At 47.8% G+C, this 16,450-nt stretch overlaps 8 protein-coding genes across 8 annotated transcripts in view; all 8 read left to right on the forward strand.

Moving 5' to 3' along the window:
* The window catches only part of LSM04_004189 (uncharacterized protein), a gene marked incomplete at both ends in the record, with an annotated part of 2,070 nt that extends 98 nt beyond the window's left edge, over nt 1-1,972 (forward strand). Inside the window, one exon of the mRNA XM_067330415.1 lies at nt 1-1,972. This exon is cut by the window's left edge and continues 98 nt beyond it. Within this exon, the coding sequence (XP_067194545.1) occupies nt 1-1,972 (1,972 nt within the window).
* Nucleotides 1,973-3,022: 1,050 nt separating this feature from the next.
* LSM04_005731 (Peptidase M20) lies at nt 3,023-4,216 on the forward strand (the record flags this gene model as incomplete). The annotated part of the gene is made up of 1 exon (XM_067330416.1): nt 3,023-4,216. One exon carries the CDS (start codon nt 3,023-3,025, stop codon nt 4,214-4,216), a length of 1,194 nt encoding a protein of 397 aa, XP_067194570.1.
* Nucleotides 4,217-4,746: 530 nt separating this feature from the next.
* Nucleotides 4,747-5,940, forward strand: LSM04_003525 (Peptidase M20; the record flags this gene model as incomplete). The annotated part of the gene is made up of 1 exon (XM_067330417.1): nt 4,747-5,940. The coding sequence occupies one exon, from the start codon at nt 4,747-4,749 to the stop codon at nt 5,938-5,940; it is 1,194 nt and encodes a 397-aa protein (XP_067194524.1).
* A 531-nt stretch (nt 5,941-6,471) lies between these two features.
* On the forward strand, nt 6,472-7,665 carry LSM04_005665 (Peptidase M20; the record flags this gene model as incomplete). Its single annotated transcript, XM_067330418.1, has 1 exon — nt 6,472-7,665. One exon carries the CDS (start codon nt 6,472-6,474, stop codon nt 7,663-7,665), a length of 1,194 nt encoding a protein of 397 aa, XP_067194568.1.
* Nucleotides 7,666-8,194: 529 nt separating this feature from the next.
* LSM04_004657 (Peptidase M20) lies at nt 8,195-9,388 on the forward strand (the record flags this gene model as incomplete). Its single annotated transcript, XM_067330419.1, has 1 exon — nt 8,195-9,388. One exon carries the CDS (start codon nt 8,195-8,197, stop codon nt 9,386-9,388), a length of 1,194 nt encoding a protein of 397 aa, XP_067194552.1.
* Nucleotides 9,389-9,919: 531 nt separating this feature from the next.
* LSM04_008501 (Peptidase M20) lies at nt 9,920-11,113 on the forward strand (the record flags this gene model as incomplete). The annotated part of the gene is made up of 1 exon (XM_067330420.1): nt 9,920-11,113. One exon carries the CDS (start codon nt 9,920-9,922, stop codon nt 11,111-11,113), a length of 1,194 nt encoding a protein of 397 aa, XP_067194631.1.
* Nucleotides 11,114-11,644: 531 nt separating this feature from the next.
* On the forward strand, nt 11,645-12,838 carry LSM04_008701 (Peptidase M20; the record flags this gene model as incomplete). The annotated part of the gene is made up of 1 exon (XM_067330421.1): nt 11,645-12,838. One exon carries the CDS (start codon nt 11,645-11,647, stop codon nt 12,836-12,838), a length of 1,194 nt encoding a protein of 397 aa, XP_067194638.1.
* Nucleotides 12,839-13,368: 530 nt separating this feature from the next.
* Nucleotides 13,369-16,286, forward strand: LSM04_004722 (Peptidase M20; the record flags this gene model as incomplete). The annotated part of the gene is made up of 2 exons (XM_067330422.1): nt 13,369-14,558; nt 15,068-16,286. 2 exons carry the CDS (start codon nt 13,369-13,371, stop codon nt 16,284-16,286), a joined length of 2,409 nt encoding a protein of 802 aa, XP_067194554.1.
* Between the last annotated feature and the right edge of the window lie 164 nt (nt 16,287-16,450).

The raw sequence follows: 16,450 nt of genomic DNA on the forward strand, positions 1-16,450 counted from the left end.
AGACGAACAAAAGAGATTTAATGAAGATATCGATCCCATTACAGGCGATGATGTTCGTGCGTGTTTGGGACGTATGGGTACAAATCGTTCTAATTATACCCATCATCATCGTCATCATTCTTCTTCTACGCAATACGAGGAAAGAGGAAATAAAAAAAGTGAACGGGGAAAGAATAAAGAAAAAGAAAAGAGTATAATTCCAATGAATGTACGATTGTTTCTTCAGTTCGCCGATGGCAGTAGTCATGAGTGGGATAATATGAAACAAATGGGAGAAGTGATATGGGCATTACGTGAAGTTATGGGAGAAGAAGAAGAAGGAAAAAAAAGAGAAAATAAAGAAACAGAAAAAGAAGGGGGAAACACTAATCGTATGGGTTCTCTCCGAATACATGAGAAGTCCGTATCAATATCGATAAAATCGCATCCGCGTCGTCTCACTAAGCCGGAAATACGCAAACATTCACCATTAACATTCTTTTGGATTGATATAACGGGCACACCAAAGTCATATGACTTGGATGTACTTTTTGCGTTATTACATCTACATCCTCGCACACAAAGTAAGTGGAGAACAGAGGCTGGTGTACATGTATCATCCTCATCTGATGAGGATTATGTATTAGATGTAGATAGTCATAATAATAATAATAATAATAATAATAATAATAATAATAATAATAATAATAATAATAATAATACGTATGGTGATACAGAGGATTTGGAAATGTGGACATCGTTAGAGGAGGAGGAGGATGTGAGTGTATCGGGGGAATTGGATCAATTGCAGGCATTTGTGAAGGAAGAGTATGTGGAACTTCAAATTGCGGTTATACCAGAGGATACACCACACACTATTGTTATTCCATCTCAACAAGAAGAAGAACAAGGAGAAGAATCATTATCACTTACACGAGAGCAAAACAACAACAACAACACTACTGTTCCAACTGCAGAGATGCCGGATCGTCTCCACGCCACACTCTTCGATGTGGATGATGAACGGGATTTATCTACGTTATTGTTATTATGTTTTCGTGATGGAATTATAACGTGGCGGCCCACACCTGCAATTGTTGGTTGGTCTCACATTCCCCGTGCATTACAACGACACGGTATGCATAATCATTCCTCTACTTCTATTGCCGTTCGTAGTGATAATAATAATAATAATAATAATAATAATAATAATAATATGCTTACGCCATCGTTATTACTGCATGTGGTATTGGATGAAGTGTGTGAGGCATTTCTGCCCGATCCCGCAGTGGTATTGGATGAAGTGGAGGCAATTGATGCCGTACTGCCACTATTGCGACACCGTGAATCGGATCAATCTGATGCATTACGACGTGTATTGTTATTACGACGATCACTCTCTGTGCATAGACGATTACTGTTTAGTAAAGTGAATCTACTAGAGCAGTTGGGGAGGCCGGTGATGCGTACACTCCTGCCGTTTGTGACAGCCGATCTTGAGAATCATCATCATCATAATAATAATAGAGGAGGAGGGGGATTTCTACAGAAGAGAAATATGCTTACATTTAATACAGGAGAAAATCGTACAACTTCCAGTGGTGTATTTGGTCCAATGACCGAATTACACAATTACACAAGTGTCTCTATTGCCGAACGTATTCTACACCTGTTACGCCAGTTAGACAGTGTACGCACGGTATTGGGTAATGCCACTATTATTTACACCTCTGGTGTGGCCACGCGTAATAACGATAGCAGTAATCAATCTGATTATCGCATGGTGGCACTCCAATACATTCCCTTAATTGTTTTCCCACTCACTATTGTTGCCTCACAATGGGGAATGAACTGTTTTGTGCCTTGGCAAGATGTGGACTCGACGAAACCCTTTTGGGGACTCACGGCTGGTATGGGGGCATATGCACTTTTGTTTCTCGCCTATCCAACCTACTGTTGGGCTATTGGTAAACCAGATAAACTCGTTTTCTAACGGTTTCTCTCTCTTTATTTTTATTTTTGTTTTTGCTGTTATTGTTGCACTCCTTGTGTAACTGTGTATAAGAAAAAAAAAAGAAGGGAAGAGAAAGAAGAGAAAAAAAAGGAAGGAAGTTATGAAGTACATGATAATAGTTTGTCTCCCTGTATGTATCTCTCAGTTTGTGTGTGTGTATCTGTGTGTTAAGAGTACCGATGAGAGTCATATGTGATGAAGTGAAACCAAACTCTGATGTTCTATTTTAGCCATTTTAAGGTATGTCTAATGAGAAACTCGAGTAATGTTGGAAATAATGAAACAACTGATATTTATACCATAAAACGGTGAAACCACAAAAACTGTAGCACTGACAAGGGGAGCGAAAAAAAAAAAAAAACGGAGCAAAATAATAAAAAAAAGAGCAACAAATGAAGAAATGGCAATGACATTCACGTATCTAAACCCCCACGAAAACAAAAAAAACCCAGTAAAAACTAAATAAATTCTTAATAGGAAATAAAACACTTGAATACTGACAACCTTAAATCTATAGGAATAACAGGTCTAAAGTAACATTTAAGCATCATTGGTATACTATTTAAAACGATGTAGAGAACTTAATTATCACTTGAACCTTGAGAAACCATCTCCATTTGATCCGGTCATTCCTCGTAATGATGAAGCATTCAGTACCAAGAAAAAGATTACATATGTGACACAAATAAACGTTTGATTTCTCGTAAAAGAGAAAAAATTATAATTCGATCTCCTCGGTACTTCAGAAGAACGATTATTCATTCTAACCACCGAACCTCTAACAAACACACACAAAAATATTCGATTACACTTTAATGAAAAAACACTATTCCTCATGCTGCTCCGGAAGAGGGCCATATTTCTAGAATACGCCCACACAGAGACATCCATACCATTCTATTGTATTTACCCCTCTTCCTCTTACTCTTCCTGTTTCTCTTCATTTCTTTTTCTCTTTTTCTCGTTTTTAACCCCTTTCCTAGATTGCATTTTATCCAACAAGACCCAGTAATTGTGCGACCCCCACTGATGGCGACACAGGCGATGAACCACAGGCAGTGGCTGGAGAAGCTCATTGCGTTCGACACAACGAGCCGCAACTCCAACCTCGACCTCATCCAATACTGCAGGGAGTACCTGGAGGGCCTCGGTGTGAAGTGCACGCTTTTGTACAACGCGGAGAAGACGAAGGCGAATCTGTGGGCAACGCTGCCGGGCGACGGCGGTGTGACGGACGGCGGCATCATTCTCTCCGGCCACACGGACGTTGTGCCGGTGGACGGGCAGTCGTGGGACACCGATCCGTTCACGCTAACAGAGAAGGACGGCCGGCTGTACGGGCGGGGCACATCCGACATGAAGGGATTCATCGCTGTTGCGATGTCGCTGACACCGGAGTTCCTCCGCATGCGGCGTGCGAGGCCGATCCACTTTTCGTGGTCATACGATGAGGAAGTGGGCTGTCTCGGCGGCAAGGCGCTTGCAGAGTATCTGCGGGATAACAATATCAAGGCAGATGGGTGCATTATTGGCGAGCCCACAGGAATGCTGGTTCTCAAGGGTAACAAAGGGAGGTGTGAATACACTGTTCGTGTGCGTGGGAAGGCAGTGCACTCGTCGTTTGCGCTAACAGACAAAGGGTGCAACGCCATTGATTATGCCATGAAGTTCATTGCGAAGGTACGTGAGATGGGTGAGGAGTTCCGTCGAAGTGGCCACCGGGATAATGACTTTGTTGTTCCCTTCACGACGCTCTCAACCAACCTCATCAAGGGAGGCAACGCCGGCAACACTGTCCCCGCCGAGTGTGAGTTCTCCTTCGAGTTCCGTAACCTTCCGCATGACTCTGCATCCACAATCGACAGCCGTCTGCGATCATACGTGGACAATGAGCTGCTCCCAGCCATGAGGGCGGAGTTTGCGGATGCCAGCATTGAGATCAGTGCAGTTGGTCCAACGCCGCCCTTTGAAGGGAGTGAGGAGTCAGCCATTGTCAAGCTTGCACGCACCATAACGGGGGATAAAGGGGTTTGGAAGGTTGCTGGCTGCACAGAGGCGGGCTACTTTGCTGGTGTGGCTGGTGTTCCCACAGTGGTGTGTGGTCCCTATGGTGATGCAGTTCACTGTGCCAATGAGTACGTGACTGTGTCACAGTTGGAGAAGTGTCGTGAATTCCTTCTGAAGGTTGCGGAGAGCCTCAAACCCTCTTGCGCCCATCTGTAGAGCTTATTATCTTTTTTTTTGTGAGAATATTGTGGAATAAATTGTTTCTTGTTTTAAGTAATTATTATTAGTTTTCTGCTATTTTTTTGTTATTAGTCACTACTATATCTCCAAAATTCGCCAAGAAGTTTGTTTTTTTCTTTTTTGTATCACTAGAACCTAAGTGTACTTTGTTCCGCAATATTCCCTGTTTTTAATACAAAAACACTTTTCAAGATCGGTGGTTCTTTATGTTTAAATGTTCTTGTAATGAATAAACTATAATTTTGGAGCTTGCTTAAATAGGTACTCGTTACGTATGATTATTCCTCTGGTACTACACGCCGTGACCGTATTATGACCCTCTGGAAGAGGGCCATATTTCTAGAATACGCCCACACAGAGATATCCATACCATTCTATTGTATTTACCCCTCTTCCTCTTACTCTTCCTGTTTCTCTTCATTTCTTTTTCTCTTTTTCTCGTTTTTAACCCCTTTCCTAGATTGCATTTTATCCAACAAGACCCAGTAATTGTGCGACCCCCACTGATGGCGACACAGGCGATGAACCACAGGCAGTGGCTGGAGAAGCTCATTGCGTTCGACACAACGAGCCGCAACTCCAACCTCGACCTCATCCAATACTGCAGGGAGTACCTGGAGGGCCTCGGTGTGAAGTGCACGCTTTTGTACAACGCGGAGAAGACGAAGGCGAATCTGTGGGCAACGCTGCCGGGCGACGGCGGTGTGACGGACGGCGGCATCATTCTCTCCGGCCACACGGACGTTGTGCCGGTGGACGGGCAGTCGTGGGACACCGATCCGTTCACGCTAACAGAGAAGGACGGCCGGCTGTACGGGCGGGGCACATCCGACATGAAGGGATTCATCGCTGTTGCGATGTCGCTGACACCGGAGTTCCTCCGCATGCGGCGTGCGAGGCCGATCCACTTTTCGTGGTCATACGATGAGGAAGTGGGCTGTCTCGGCGGCAAGGCGCTTGCAGAGTATCTGCGGGATAACAATATCAAGGCAGATGGGTGCATTATTGGCGAGCCCACAGGAATGCTGGTTCTCAAGGGTAACAAAGGGAGGTGTGAATACACTGTTCGTGTGCGTGGGAAGGCAGTGCACTCGTCGTTTGCGCTAACAGACAAAGGGTGCAACGCCATTGATTATGCCATGAAGTTCATTGCGAAGGTACGTGAGATGGGTGAGGAGTTCCGTCGAAGTGGCCACCGGGATAATGACTTTGTTGTTCCCTTCACGACGCTCTCAACCAACCTCATCAAGGGAGGCAACGCCGGCAACACTGTCCCCGCCGAGTGTGAGTTCTCCTTCGAGTTCCGTAACCTTCCGCATGACTCTGCATCCACAATCGACAGCCGTCTGCGATCATACGTGGACAATGAGCTGCTCCCAGCCATGAGGGCGGAGTTTGCGGATGCCAGCATTGAGATCAGTGCAGTTGGTCCAACGCCGCCCTTTGAAGGGAGTGAGGAGTCAGCCATTGTCAAGCTTGCACGCACCATAACGGGGGATAAAGGGGTTTGGAAGGTTGCTGGCTGCACAGAGGCGGGCTACTTTGCTGGTGTGGCTGGTGTTCCCACAGTGGTGTGTGGTCCCTATGGTGATGCAGTTCACTGTGCCAATGAGTACGTGACTGTGTCACAGTTGGAGAAGTGTCGTGAATTCCTTCTGAAGGTTGCGGAGAGCCTCAAACCCTCTTGCGCCCATCTGTAGAGCTTATTATTTTTTTTTTTTGTGAGAATATTGTGGAATAAATTGTTTCTTGTTTTAAGTAATTATTATTAGTTTTCTGCTATTTTTTTGTTATTAGTCACTACTATATCTCCAAAATTCGCCAAGAAGTTTGTTTTTTTCTTTTTTGTATCACTAGAACCTAAGTGTACTTTGTTCCGCAATATTCCCTGTTTTTAATACAAAAACACTTTTCAAGATCGGTGGTTCTTTATGTTTAAATGTTCTTGTAATGAATAAACTATAATTTTAGAGCTTGCTTAAATAGGTACTCGTTACGTATGATTATTCCTCTGGTACTACACGCCGTGACCGTATTATGACCCTCTGGAAGAGGGCCATATTTCTAGAATACGCCCACACAGAGACATCCATACCATTCTATTGTATTTACCCCTCTTCCTCTTACTCTTCCTGTTTCTCTTCATTTCTTTTTCTCTTTTTCTCGTTTTTAACCCCTTTCCTAGATTGCATTTTATCCAACAAGACCCAGTAATTGTGCGACCCCCACTGATGGCGACACAGGCGATGAACCACAGGCAGTGGCTGGAGAAGCTCATTGCGTTCGACACAACGAGCCGCAACTCCAACCTCGACCTCATCCAATACTGCAGGGAGTACCTGGAGGGCCTCGGTGTGAAGTGCACGCTTTTGTACAACGCGGAGAAGACGAAGGCGAATCTGTGGGCAACGCTGCCGGGCGACGGCGGTGTGACGGACGGCGGCATCATTCTCTCCGGCCACACGGACGTTGTGCCGGTGGACGGGCAGTCGTGGGACACCGATCCGTTCACGCTAACAGAGAAGGACGGCCGGCTGTACGGGCGGGGCACATCCGACATGAAGGGATTCATCGCTGTTGCGATGTCGCTGACACCGGAGTTCCTCCGCATGCGGCGTGCGAGGCCGATCCACTTTTCGTGGTCATACGATGAGGAAGTGGGCTGTCTCGGCGGCAAGGCGCTTGCAGAGTATCTGCGGGATAACAATATCAAGGCAGATGGGTGCATTATTGGCGAGCCCACAGGAATGCTGGTTCTCAAGGGTAACAAAGGGAGGTGTGAATACACTGTTCGTGTGCGTGGGAAGGCAGTGCACTCGTCGTTTGCGCTAACAGACAAAGGGTGCAACGCCATTGATTATGCCATGAAGTTCATTGCGAAGGTACGTGAGATGGGTGAGGAGTTCCGTCGAAGTGGCCACCGGGATAATGACTTTGTTGTTCCCTTCACGACGCTCTCAACCAACCTCATCAAGGGAGGCAACGCCGGCAACACTGTCCCCGCCGAGTGTGAGTTCTCCTTCGAGTTCCGTAACCTTCCGCATGACTCTGCATCCACAATCGACAGCCGTCTGCGATCATACGTGGACAATGAGCTGCTCCCAGCCATGAGGGCGGAGTTTGCGGATGCCAGCATTGAGATCAGTGCAGTTGGTCCAACGCCGCCCTTTGAAGGGAGTGAGGAGTCAGCCATTGTCAAGCTTGCACGCACCATAACGGGGGATAAAGGGGTTTGGAAGGTTGCTGGCTGCACAGAGGCGGGCTACTTTGCTGGTGTGGCTGGTGTTCCCACAGTGGTGTGTGGTCCCTATGGTGATGCAGTTCACTGTGCCAATGAGTACGTGACTGTGTCACAGTTGGAGAAGTGTCGTGAATTCCTTCTGAAGGTTGCGGAGAGCCTCAAACCCTCTTGCGCCCATCTGTAGAGCTTATTATTTTTTTTTTTGTGAGAATATTGTGGAATAAATTGTTTCTTGTTTTAAGTAATTATTATTAGTTTTCTGCTATTTTTTTGTTATTAGTCACTACTATATCTCCAAAATTCGCCAAGAAGTTTGTTTTTTTCTTTTTGTATCACTAGAACCTAAGTGTACTTTGTTCCGCAATATTCCCTGTTTTTAATACAAAAACACTTTTCAAGATCGGTGGTTCTTTATGTTTAAATGTTCTTGTAATGAATAAACTATAATTTTAGAGCTTGCTTAAATAGGTACTCGTTACGTATGATTATTCCTCTGGTACTACACGCCGTGACCGTATTATGACCCTCTGGAAGAGGGCCATATTTCTAGAATACGCCCACACAGAGACATCCATACCATTCTATTGTATTTACCCCTCTTCCTCTTACTCTTCCTGTTTCTCTTCATTTCTTTTTCTCTTTTTCTCGTTTTTAACCCCTTTCCTAGATTGCATTTTATCCAACAAGACCCAGTAATTGTGCGACCCCCACTGATGGCGACACAGGCGATGAACCACAGGCAGTGGCTGGAGAAGCTCATTGCGTTCGACACAACGAGCCGCAACTCCAACCTCGACCTCATCCAATACTGCAGGGAGTACCTGGAGGGCCTCGGTGTGAAGTGCACGCTTTTGTACAACGCGGAGAAGACGAAGGCGAATCTGTGGGCAACGCTGCCGGGCGACGGCGGTGTGACGGACGGCGGCATCATTCTCTCCGGCCACACGGACGTTGTGCCGGTGGACGGGCAGTCGTGGGACACCGATCCGTTCACGCTAACAGAGAAGGACGGCCGGCTGTACGGGCGGGGCACATCCGACATGAAGGGATTCATCGCTGTTGCGATGTCGCTGACACCGGAGTTCCTCCGCATGCGGCGTGCGAGGCCGATCCACTTTTCGTGGTCATACGATGAGGAAGTGGGCTGTCTCGGCGGCAAGGCGCTTGCAGAGTATCTGCGGGATAACAATATCAAGGCAGATGGGTGCATTATTGGCGAGCCCACAGGAATGCTGGTTCTCAAGGGTAACAAAGGGAGGTGTGAATACACTGTTCGTGTGCGTGGGAAGGCAGTGCACTCGTCGTTTGCGCTAACAGACAAAGGGTGCAACGCCATTGATTATGCCATGAAGTTCATTGCGAAGGTACGTGAGATGGGTGAGGAGTTCCGTCGAAGTGGCCACCGGGATAATGACTTTGTTGTTCCCTTCACGACGCTCTCAACCAACCTCATCAAGGGAGGCAACGCCGGCAACACTGTCCCCGCCGAGTGTGAGTTCTCCTTCGAGTTCCGTAACCTTCCGCATGACTCTGCATCCACAATCGACAGCCGTCTGCGATCATACGTGGACAATGAGCTGCTCCCAGCCATGAGGGCGGAGTTTGCGGATGCCAGCATTGAGATCAGTGCAGTTGGTCCAACGCCGCCCTTTGAAGGGAGTGAGGAGTCAGCCATTGTCAAGCTTGCACGCACCATAACGGGGGATAAAGGGGTTTGGAAGGTTGCTGGCTGCACAGAGGCGGGCTACTTTGCTGGTGTGGCTGGTGTTCCCACAGTGGTGTGTGGTCCCTATGGTGATGCAGTTCACTGTGCCAATGAGTACGTGACTGTGTCACAGTTGGAGAAGTGTCGTGAATTCCTTCTGAAGGTTGCGGAGAGCCTCAAACCCTCTTGCGCCCATCTGTAGAGCTTATTATCTTTTTTTTTTGTGAGAATATTGTGGAATAAATTGTTTCTTGTTTTAAGTAATTATTATTAGTTTTCTGCTATTTTTTTGTTATTAGTCACTACTATATCTCCAAAATTCGCCAAGAAGTTTGTTTTTTTCTTTTTTGTATCACTAGAACCTAAGTGTACTTTGTTCCGCAATATTCCCTGTTTTTAATACAAAAACACTTTTCAAGATCGGTGGTTCTTTATGTTTAAATGTTCTTGTAATGAATAAACTATAATTTTAGAGCTTGCTTAAATAGGTACTCGTTACGTATGATTATTCCTCTGGTACTACACGCCGTGACCGTATTATGACCCTCTGGAAGAGGGCCATATTTCTAGAATACGCCCACACAGAGACATCCATACCATTCTATTGTATTTACCCCTCTTCCTCTTACTCTTCCTGTTTCTCTTCATTTCTTTTTCTCTTTTTCTCGTTTTTAACCCCTTTCCTAGATTGCATTTTATCCAACAAGACCCAGTAATTGTGCGACCCCCACTGATGGCGACACAGGCGATGAACCACAGGCAGTGGCTGGAGAAGCTCATTGCGTTCGACACAACGAGCCGCAACTCCAACCTCGACCTCATCCAATACTGCAGGGAGTACCTGGAGGGCCTCGGTGTGAAGTGCACGCTTTTGTACAACGCGGAGAAGACGAAGGCGAATCTGTGGGCAACGCTGCCGGGCGACGGCGGTGTGACGGACGGCGGCATCATTCTCTCCGGCCACACGGACGTTGTGCCGGTGGACGGGCAGTCGTGGGACACCGATCCGTTCACGCTAACAGAGAAGGACGGCCGGCTGTACGGGCGGGGCACATCCGACATGAAGGGATTCATCGCTGTTGCGATGTCGCTGACACCGGAGTTCCTCCGCATGCGGCGTGCGAGGCCGATCCACTTTTCGTGGTCATACGATGAGGAAGTGGGCTGTCTCGGCGGCAAGGCGCTTGCAGAGTATCTGCGGGATAACAATATCAAGGCAGATGGGTGCATTATTGGCGAGCCCACAGGAATGCTGGTTCTCAAGGGTAACAAAGGGAGGTGTGAATACACTGTTCGTGTGCGTGGGAAGGCAGTGCACTCGTCGTTTGCGCTAACAGACAAAGGGTGCAACGCCATTGATTATGCCATGAAGTTCATTGCGAAGGTACGTGAGATGGGTGAGGAGTTCCGTCGAAGTGGCCACCGGGATAATGACTTTGTTGTTCCCTTCACGACGCTCTCAACCAACCTCATCAAGGGAGGCAACGCCGGCAACACTGTCCCCGCCGAGTGTGAGTTCTCCTTCGAGTTCCGTAACCTTCCGCATGACTCTGCATCCACAATCGACAGCCGTCTGCGATCATACGTGGACAATGAGCTGCTCCCAGCCATGAGGGCGGAGTTTGCGGATGCCAGCATTGAGATCAGTGCAGTTGGTCCAACGCCGCCCTTTGAAGGGAGTGAGGAGTCAGCCATTGTCAAGCTTGCACGCACCATAACGGGGGATAAAGGGGTTTGGAAGGTTGCTGGCTGCACAGAGGCGGGCTACTTTGCTGGTGTGGCTGGTGTTCCCACAGTGGTGTGTGGTCCCTATGGTGATGCAGTTCACTGTGCCAATGAGTACGTGACTGTGTCACAGTTGGAGAAGTGTCGTGAATTCCTTCTGAAGGTTGCGGAGAGCCTCAAACCCTCTTGCGCCCATCTGTAGAGCTTATTATCTTTTTTTTTTGTGAGAATATTGTGGAATAAATTGTTTCTTGTTTTAAGTAATTATTATTAGTTTTCTGCTATTTTTTTGTTATTAGTCACTACTATATCTCCAAAATTCGCCAAGAAGTTTGGTTTTTTCTTTTTTGTATCACTAGAACCTAAGTGTACTTTGTTCCGCAATATTCCCTGTTTTTAATACAAAAACACTTTTCAAGATCGGTGGTTCTTTATGTTTAAATGTTCTTGTAATGAATAAACTATAATTTTAGAGCTTGCTTAAATAGGTACTCGTTACGTATGATTATTCCTCTGGTACTACACGCCGTGACCGTATTATGACCCTCTGGAAGAGGGCCATATTTCTAGAATACGCCCACACAGAGACATCCATACCATTCTATTGTATTTACCCCTCTTCCTCTTACTCTTCCTGTTTCTCTTCATTTCTTTTTCTCTTTTTCTCGTTTTTAACCCCTTTCCTAGATTGCATTTTATCCAACAAGACCCAGTAATTGTGCGACCCCCACTGATGGCGACACAGGCGATGAACCACAGGCAGTGGCTGGAGAAGCTCATTGCGTTCGACACAACGAGCCGCAACCCCAACCTCGACCTCATCCAATACTGCAGGGAGTACCTGGAGGGCCTCGGTGTGAAGTGCACGCTTTTGTACAACGCGGAGAAGACGAAGGCGAATCTGTGGGCAACGCTGCCGGGCGACGGCGGTGTGACGGACGGCGGCATCATTCTCTCCGGCCACACGGACGTTGTGCCGGTGGACGGGCAGTCGTGGGACACCGATCCGTTCACGCTAACAGAGAAGGACGGCCGGCTGTACGGGCGGGGCACATCCGACATGAAGGGATTCATCGCTGTTGCGATGTCGCTGACACCGGAGTTCCTCCGCATGCGGCGTGCGAGGCCGATCCACTTTTCGTGGTCATACGATGAGGAAGTGGGCTGTCTCGGCGGCAAGGCGCTTGCAGAGTATCTGCGGGATAACAATATCAAGGCAGATGGGTGCATTATTGGCGAGCCCACAGGAATGCTGGTTCTCAAGGGTAACAAAGGGAGGTGTGAATACACTGTTCGTGTGCGTGGGAAGGCAGTGCACTCGTCGTTTGCGCTAACAGACAAAGGGTGCAACGCCATTGATTATGCCATGAAGTTCATTGCGAAGGTACGTGAGATGGGTGAGGAGTTCCGTCGAAGTGGCCACCGGGATAATGACTTTGTTGTTCCCTTCACGACGCTCTCAACCAACCTCATCAAGGGAGGCAACGCCGGCAACACTGTCCCCGCCGAGTGTGAGTTCTCCTTCGAGTTCCGTAACCTTCCGCATGACTCTGCATCCACAATCGACAGCCGTCTGCGATCATACGTGGACAATGAGCTGCTCCCAGCCATGAGGGCGGAGTTTGCGGATGCCAGCATTGAGATCAGTGCAGTTGGTCCAACGCCGCCCTTTGAAGGGAGTGAGGAGTCAGCCATTGTCAAGCTTGCACGCACCATAACGGGGGATAAAGGGGTTTGGAAGGTTGCTGGCTGCACAGAGGCGGGCTACTTTGCTGGTGTGGCTGGTGTTCCCACAGTGGTGTGTGGTCCCTATGGTGATGCAGTTCACTGTGCCAATGAGTACGTGACTGTGTCACAGTTGGAGAAGTGTCGTGAATTCCTTCTGAAGGTTGCGGAGAGCCTCAAACCCTCTTGCGCCCATCTGTAGAGCTTATTATCTTTTTTTTTTGTGAGAATATTGTGGAATAAATTGTTTCTTGTTTTAAGTAATTATTATTAGTTTTCTGCTATTTTTTTGTTATTAGTCACTACTATATCTCCAAAATTCGCCAAGAAGTTTGTTTTTTTTTTTTTGTATCACTAGAACCTAAGTGTACTTTGTTCCGCAATATTCCCTGTTTTTAATACAAAAACACTTTTCAAGATCGGTGGTTCTTTATGTTTAAATGTTCTTGTAATGAATAAACTATAATTTTAGAGCTTGCTTAAATAGGTACTCGTTACGTATGATTATTCCTCTGGTACTACACGCCGTGACCGTATTATGACCCTCTGGAAGAGGGCCATATTTCTAGAATACGCCCACACAGAGACATCCATACCATTCTATTGTATTTACCCCTCTTCCTCTTACTCTTCCTGTTTCTCTTCATTTCTTTTTCTCTTTTTCTCGTTTTTAACCCCTTTCCTAGATTGCATTTTATCCAACAAGACCCAGTAATTGTGCGACCCCCACTGATGGCGACACAGGCGATGAACCACAGGCAGTGGCTGGAGAAGCTCATTGCGTTCGACACAACGAGCCGCAACTCCAACCTCGACCTCATCCAATACTGCAGGGAGTACCTGGAGGGCCTCGGTGTGAAGTGCACGCTTTTGTACAACGCGGAGAAGACGAAGGCGAATCTGTGGGCAACGCTGCCGGGCGACGGCGGTGTGACGGACGGCGGCATCATTCTCTCCGGCCACACGGACGTTGTGCCGGTGGACGGGCAGTCGTGGGACACCGATCCGTTCACGCTAACAGAGAAGGACGGCCGGCTGTACGGGCGGGGCACATCCGACATGAAGGGATTCATCGCTGTTGCGATGTCGCTGACACCGGAGTTCCTCCGCATGCGGCGTGCGAGGCCGATCCACTTTTCGTGGTCATACGATGAGGAAGTGGGCTGTCTCGGCGGCAAGGCGCTTGCAGAGTATCTGCGGGATAACAATATCAAGGCAGATGGGTGCATTATTGGCGAGCCCACAGGAATGCTGGTTCTCAAGGGTAACAAAGGGAGGTGTGAATACACTGTTCGTGTGCGTGGGAAGGCAGTGCACTCGTCGTTTGCGCTAACAGACAAAGGGTGCAACGCCATTGATTATGCCATGAAGTTCATTGCGAAGGTACGTGAGATGGGTGAGGAGTTCCGTCGAAGTGGCCACCGGGATAATGACTTTGTTGTTCCCTTCACGACGCTCTCAACCAACCTCATCAAGGGAGGCAACGCCGGCAACACTGTCCCCGCCGAGTGTGAGTTCTCCTTCGAGTTCCGTAACCTTCCGCATGACTCTGCATCCACAATCGACAGCCGTCTGCGATCATACGTGGACAATGAGCTGCTCCCAGCCATGAGGGCGGAGTTTGCGGATGCCAGCATTGAGATCAGTGCAGTTGGTCCAACGCCGCCCTTTGAAGGGAGTGAGGAGTCAGCCATTGTCAAGCTTGCACGCACCATAACGGGGGATAAAGGGGTTTGGAAGGTTGCTGGCTGCACAGAGGCGGGCTACTTTGCTGGTGTGGCTGGTGTTCCCACAGTGGTGTGTGGTCCCTATGGTGATGCAGTTCACTGTGCCAATGAGTACGTGACTGTGTCACAGTTGGAGAAGTGTCGTGAATTCCTTCTGAAGGTTGCGGAGAGCCTCAAACCCTCTTGCGCCCATCTGTAGAGCTTATTATCTTTTTTTTTTGTGAGAATATTGTGGAATAAATTGTTTCTTGTTTTAAGTAATTATTATTAGTTTTCTGCTATTTTTTTGTTATTAGTCACTACTATATCTCCAAAATTTGCCAAGAAGTTTGTTTTTTTCTTTTTTGTATCACTAGAACCTAAGTGTACTTTGTTCCGCAATATTCCCTGTTTTTAATACAAAAACACTTTTCAAGATCGGTGGTTCTTTATGTTTAAATGTTCTTGTAATGAATAAACTATAATTTTAGAGCTTGCTTAAATAGGTACTCGTTACGTATGATTATTCCTCTGGTACTACACGCCGTGACCGTATTATGACCCTCTGGAAGAGGGCCATATTTCTAGAATACGCCCACACAGAGATATCCATACCATTCTATTGTATTTACCCCTCTTCCTCTTACTCTTCCTGTTTCTCTTCATTTCTTTTTCTCTTTTTCTCGTTTTTAACCCCTTTCCTAGATTGCATTTTATCCAACAAGACCCAGTAATTGTGCGACCCCCACTGATGGCGACACAGGCGATGAACCACAGGCAGTGGCTGGAGAAGCTCATTGCGTTCGACACAACGAGCCGCAACTCCAACCTCGACCTCATCCAATACTGCAGGGAGTACCTGGAGGGCCTCGGTGTGAAGTGCACGCTTTGTACAACGCGGAGAAGACGAAGGCGAATCTGTGGGCAACGCTTCCGGGCGACGGCGGTGTGACGGACGGCGGCATCATTCTCTCCGGCCACACGGACGTTGTGCCGGTGGACGGGCAGTCGTGGGACACCGATCCGTTCACGCTAACAGAGAAGGACGGCCGGCTGTACGGGCGGGGCACATCCGACATGAAGGGATTCATCGCTGTTGCGATGTCGCTGACACCGGAGTTCCTCCGCATGCGGCGTGCGAGGCCGATCCACTTTTCGTGGTCATACGATGAGGAAGTGGGCTGTCTCGGCGGCAAGGCGCTTGCAGAGTATCTGCGGGATAACAATATCAAGGCAGATGGGTGCATTATTGGCGAGCCCACAGGAATGCTGGTTCTCAAGGGTAACAAAGGGAGGTGTGAATACACTGTTCGTGTGCGTGGGAAGGCAGTGCACTCGTCGTTTGCGCTAACAGACAAAGGGTGCAACGCCATTGATTATGCCATGAAGTTCATTGCGAAGGTACGTGAGATGGGTGAGGAGTTCCGTCGAAGTGGCCACCGGGATAATGACTTTGTTGTTCCCTTCACGACGCTCTCAACCAACCTCATCAAGGGAGGCAACGCCGGCAACACTGTCCCCGCCGAGTGTGAGTTCTCCTTCGAGTTCCGTAACCTTCCGCATGACTCTGCATCCACAATCGACAGCCGTCTGCGATCATACGTGGACAATGAGCTGCTCCCAGCCATGAGGGCGGAGTTTGCGGATGCCAGCATTGAGATCAGTGCAGTTGGTCCAACGCCGCCCTTTGAAGGGAGTGAGGAGTCAGCCATTGTCAAGCTTGCACGCACCATAACGGGGGATAAAGGGGTTTGGAAGGTTGCTGGCTGCACAGAGGCGGGCTACTTTGCTGGTGTGGCTGGTGTTCCCACAGTGGTGTGTGGTCCCTATGGTGATGCAGTTCACTGTGCCAATGAGTACGTGACTGTGTCACAGTTGGAGAAGTGTCGTGAATTCCTTCTGAAGGTTGCGGAGAGCCTCAAACCCTCTTGCGCCCATCTGTAGAGCTTATTATCTTTTTTTTTTGTGAGAATATTGTGGAATAAATTGTTTCTTGTTTTAAGTAATTATTATTAGTTTTCTGCTATTTTTTTGTTATTAGTCACTACTATATCTCCAAAATTCGCCAAGAAGTTTGTTTTTTTCTTTTTTGTATCACTAGAACCTAA

This window comes from Trypanosoma melophagium (assembly GCF_022059095.1).
Source record: "Trypanosoma melophagium isolate St. Kilda chromosome Unknown ctg11segment0, whole genome shotgun sequence".
Lineage (NCBI taxonomy): Eukaryota > Euglenozoa > Kinetoplastea > Trypanosomatida > Trypanosomatidae > Trypanosoma > Trypanosoma melophagium.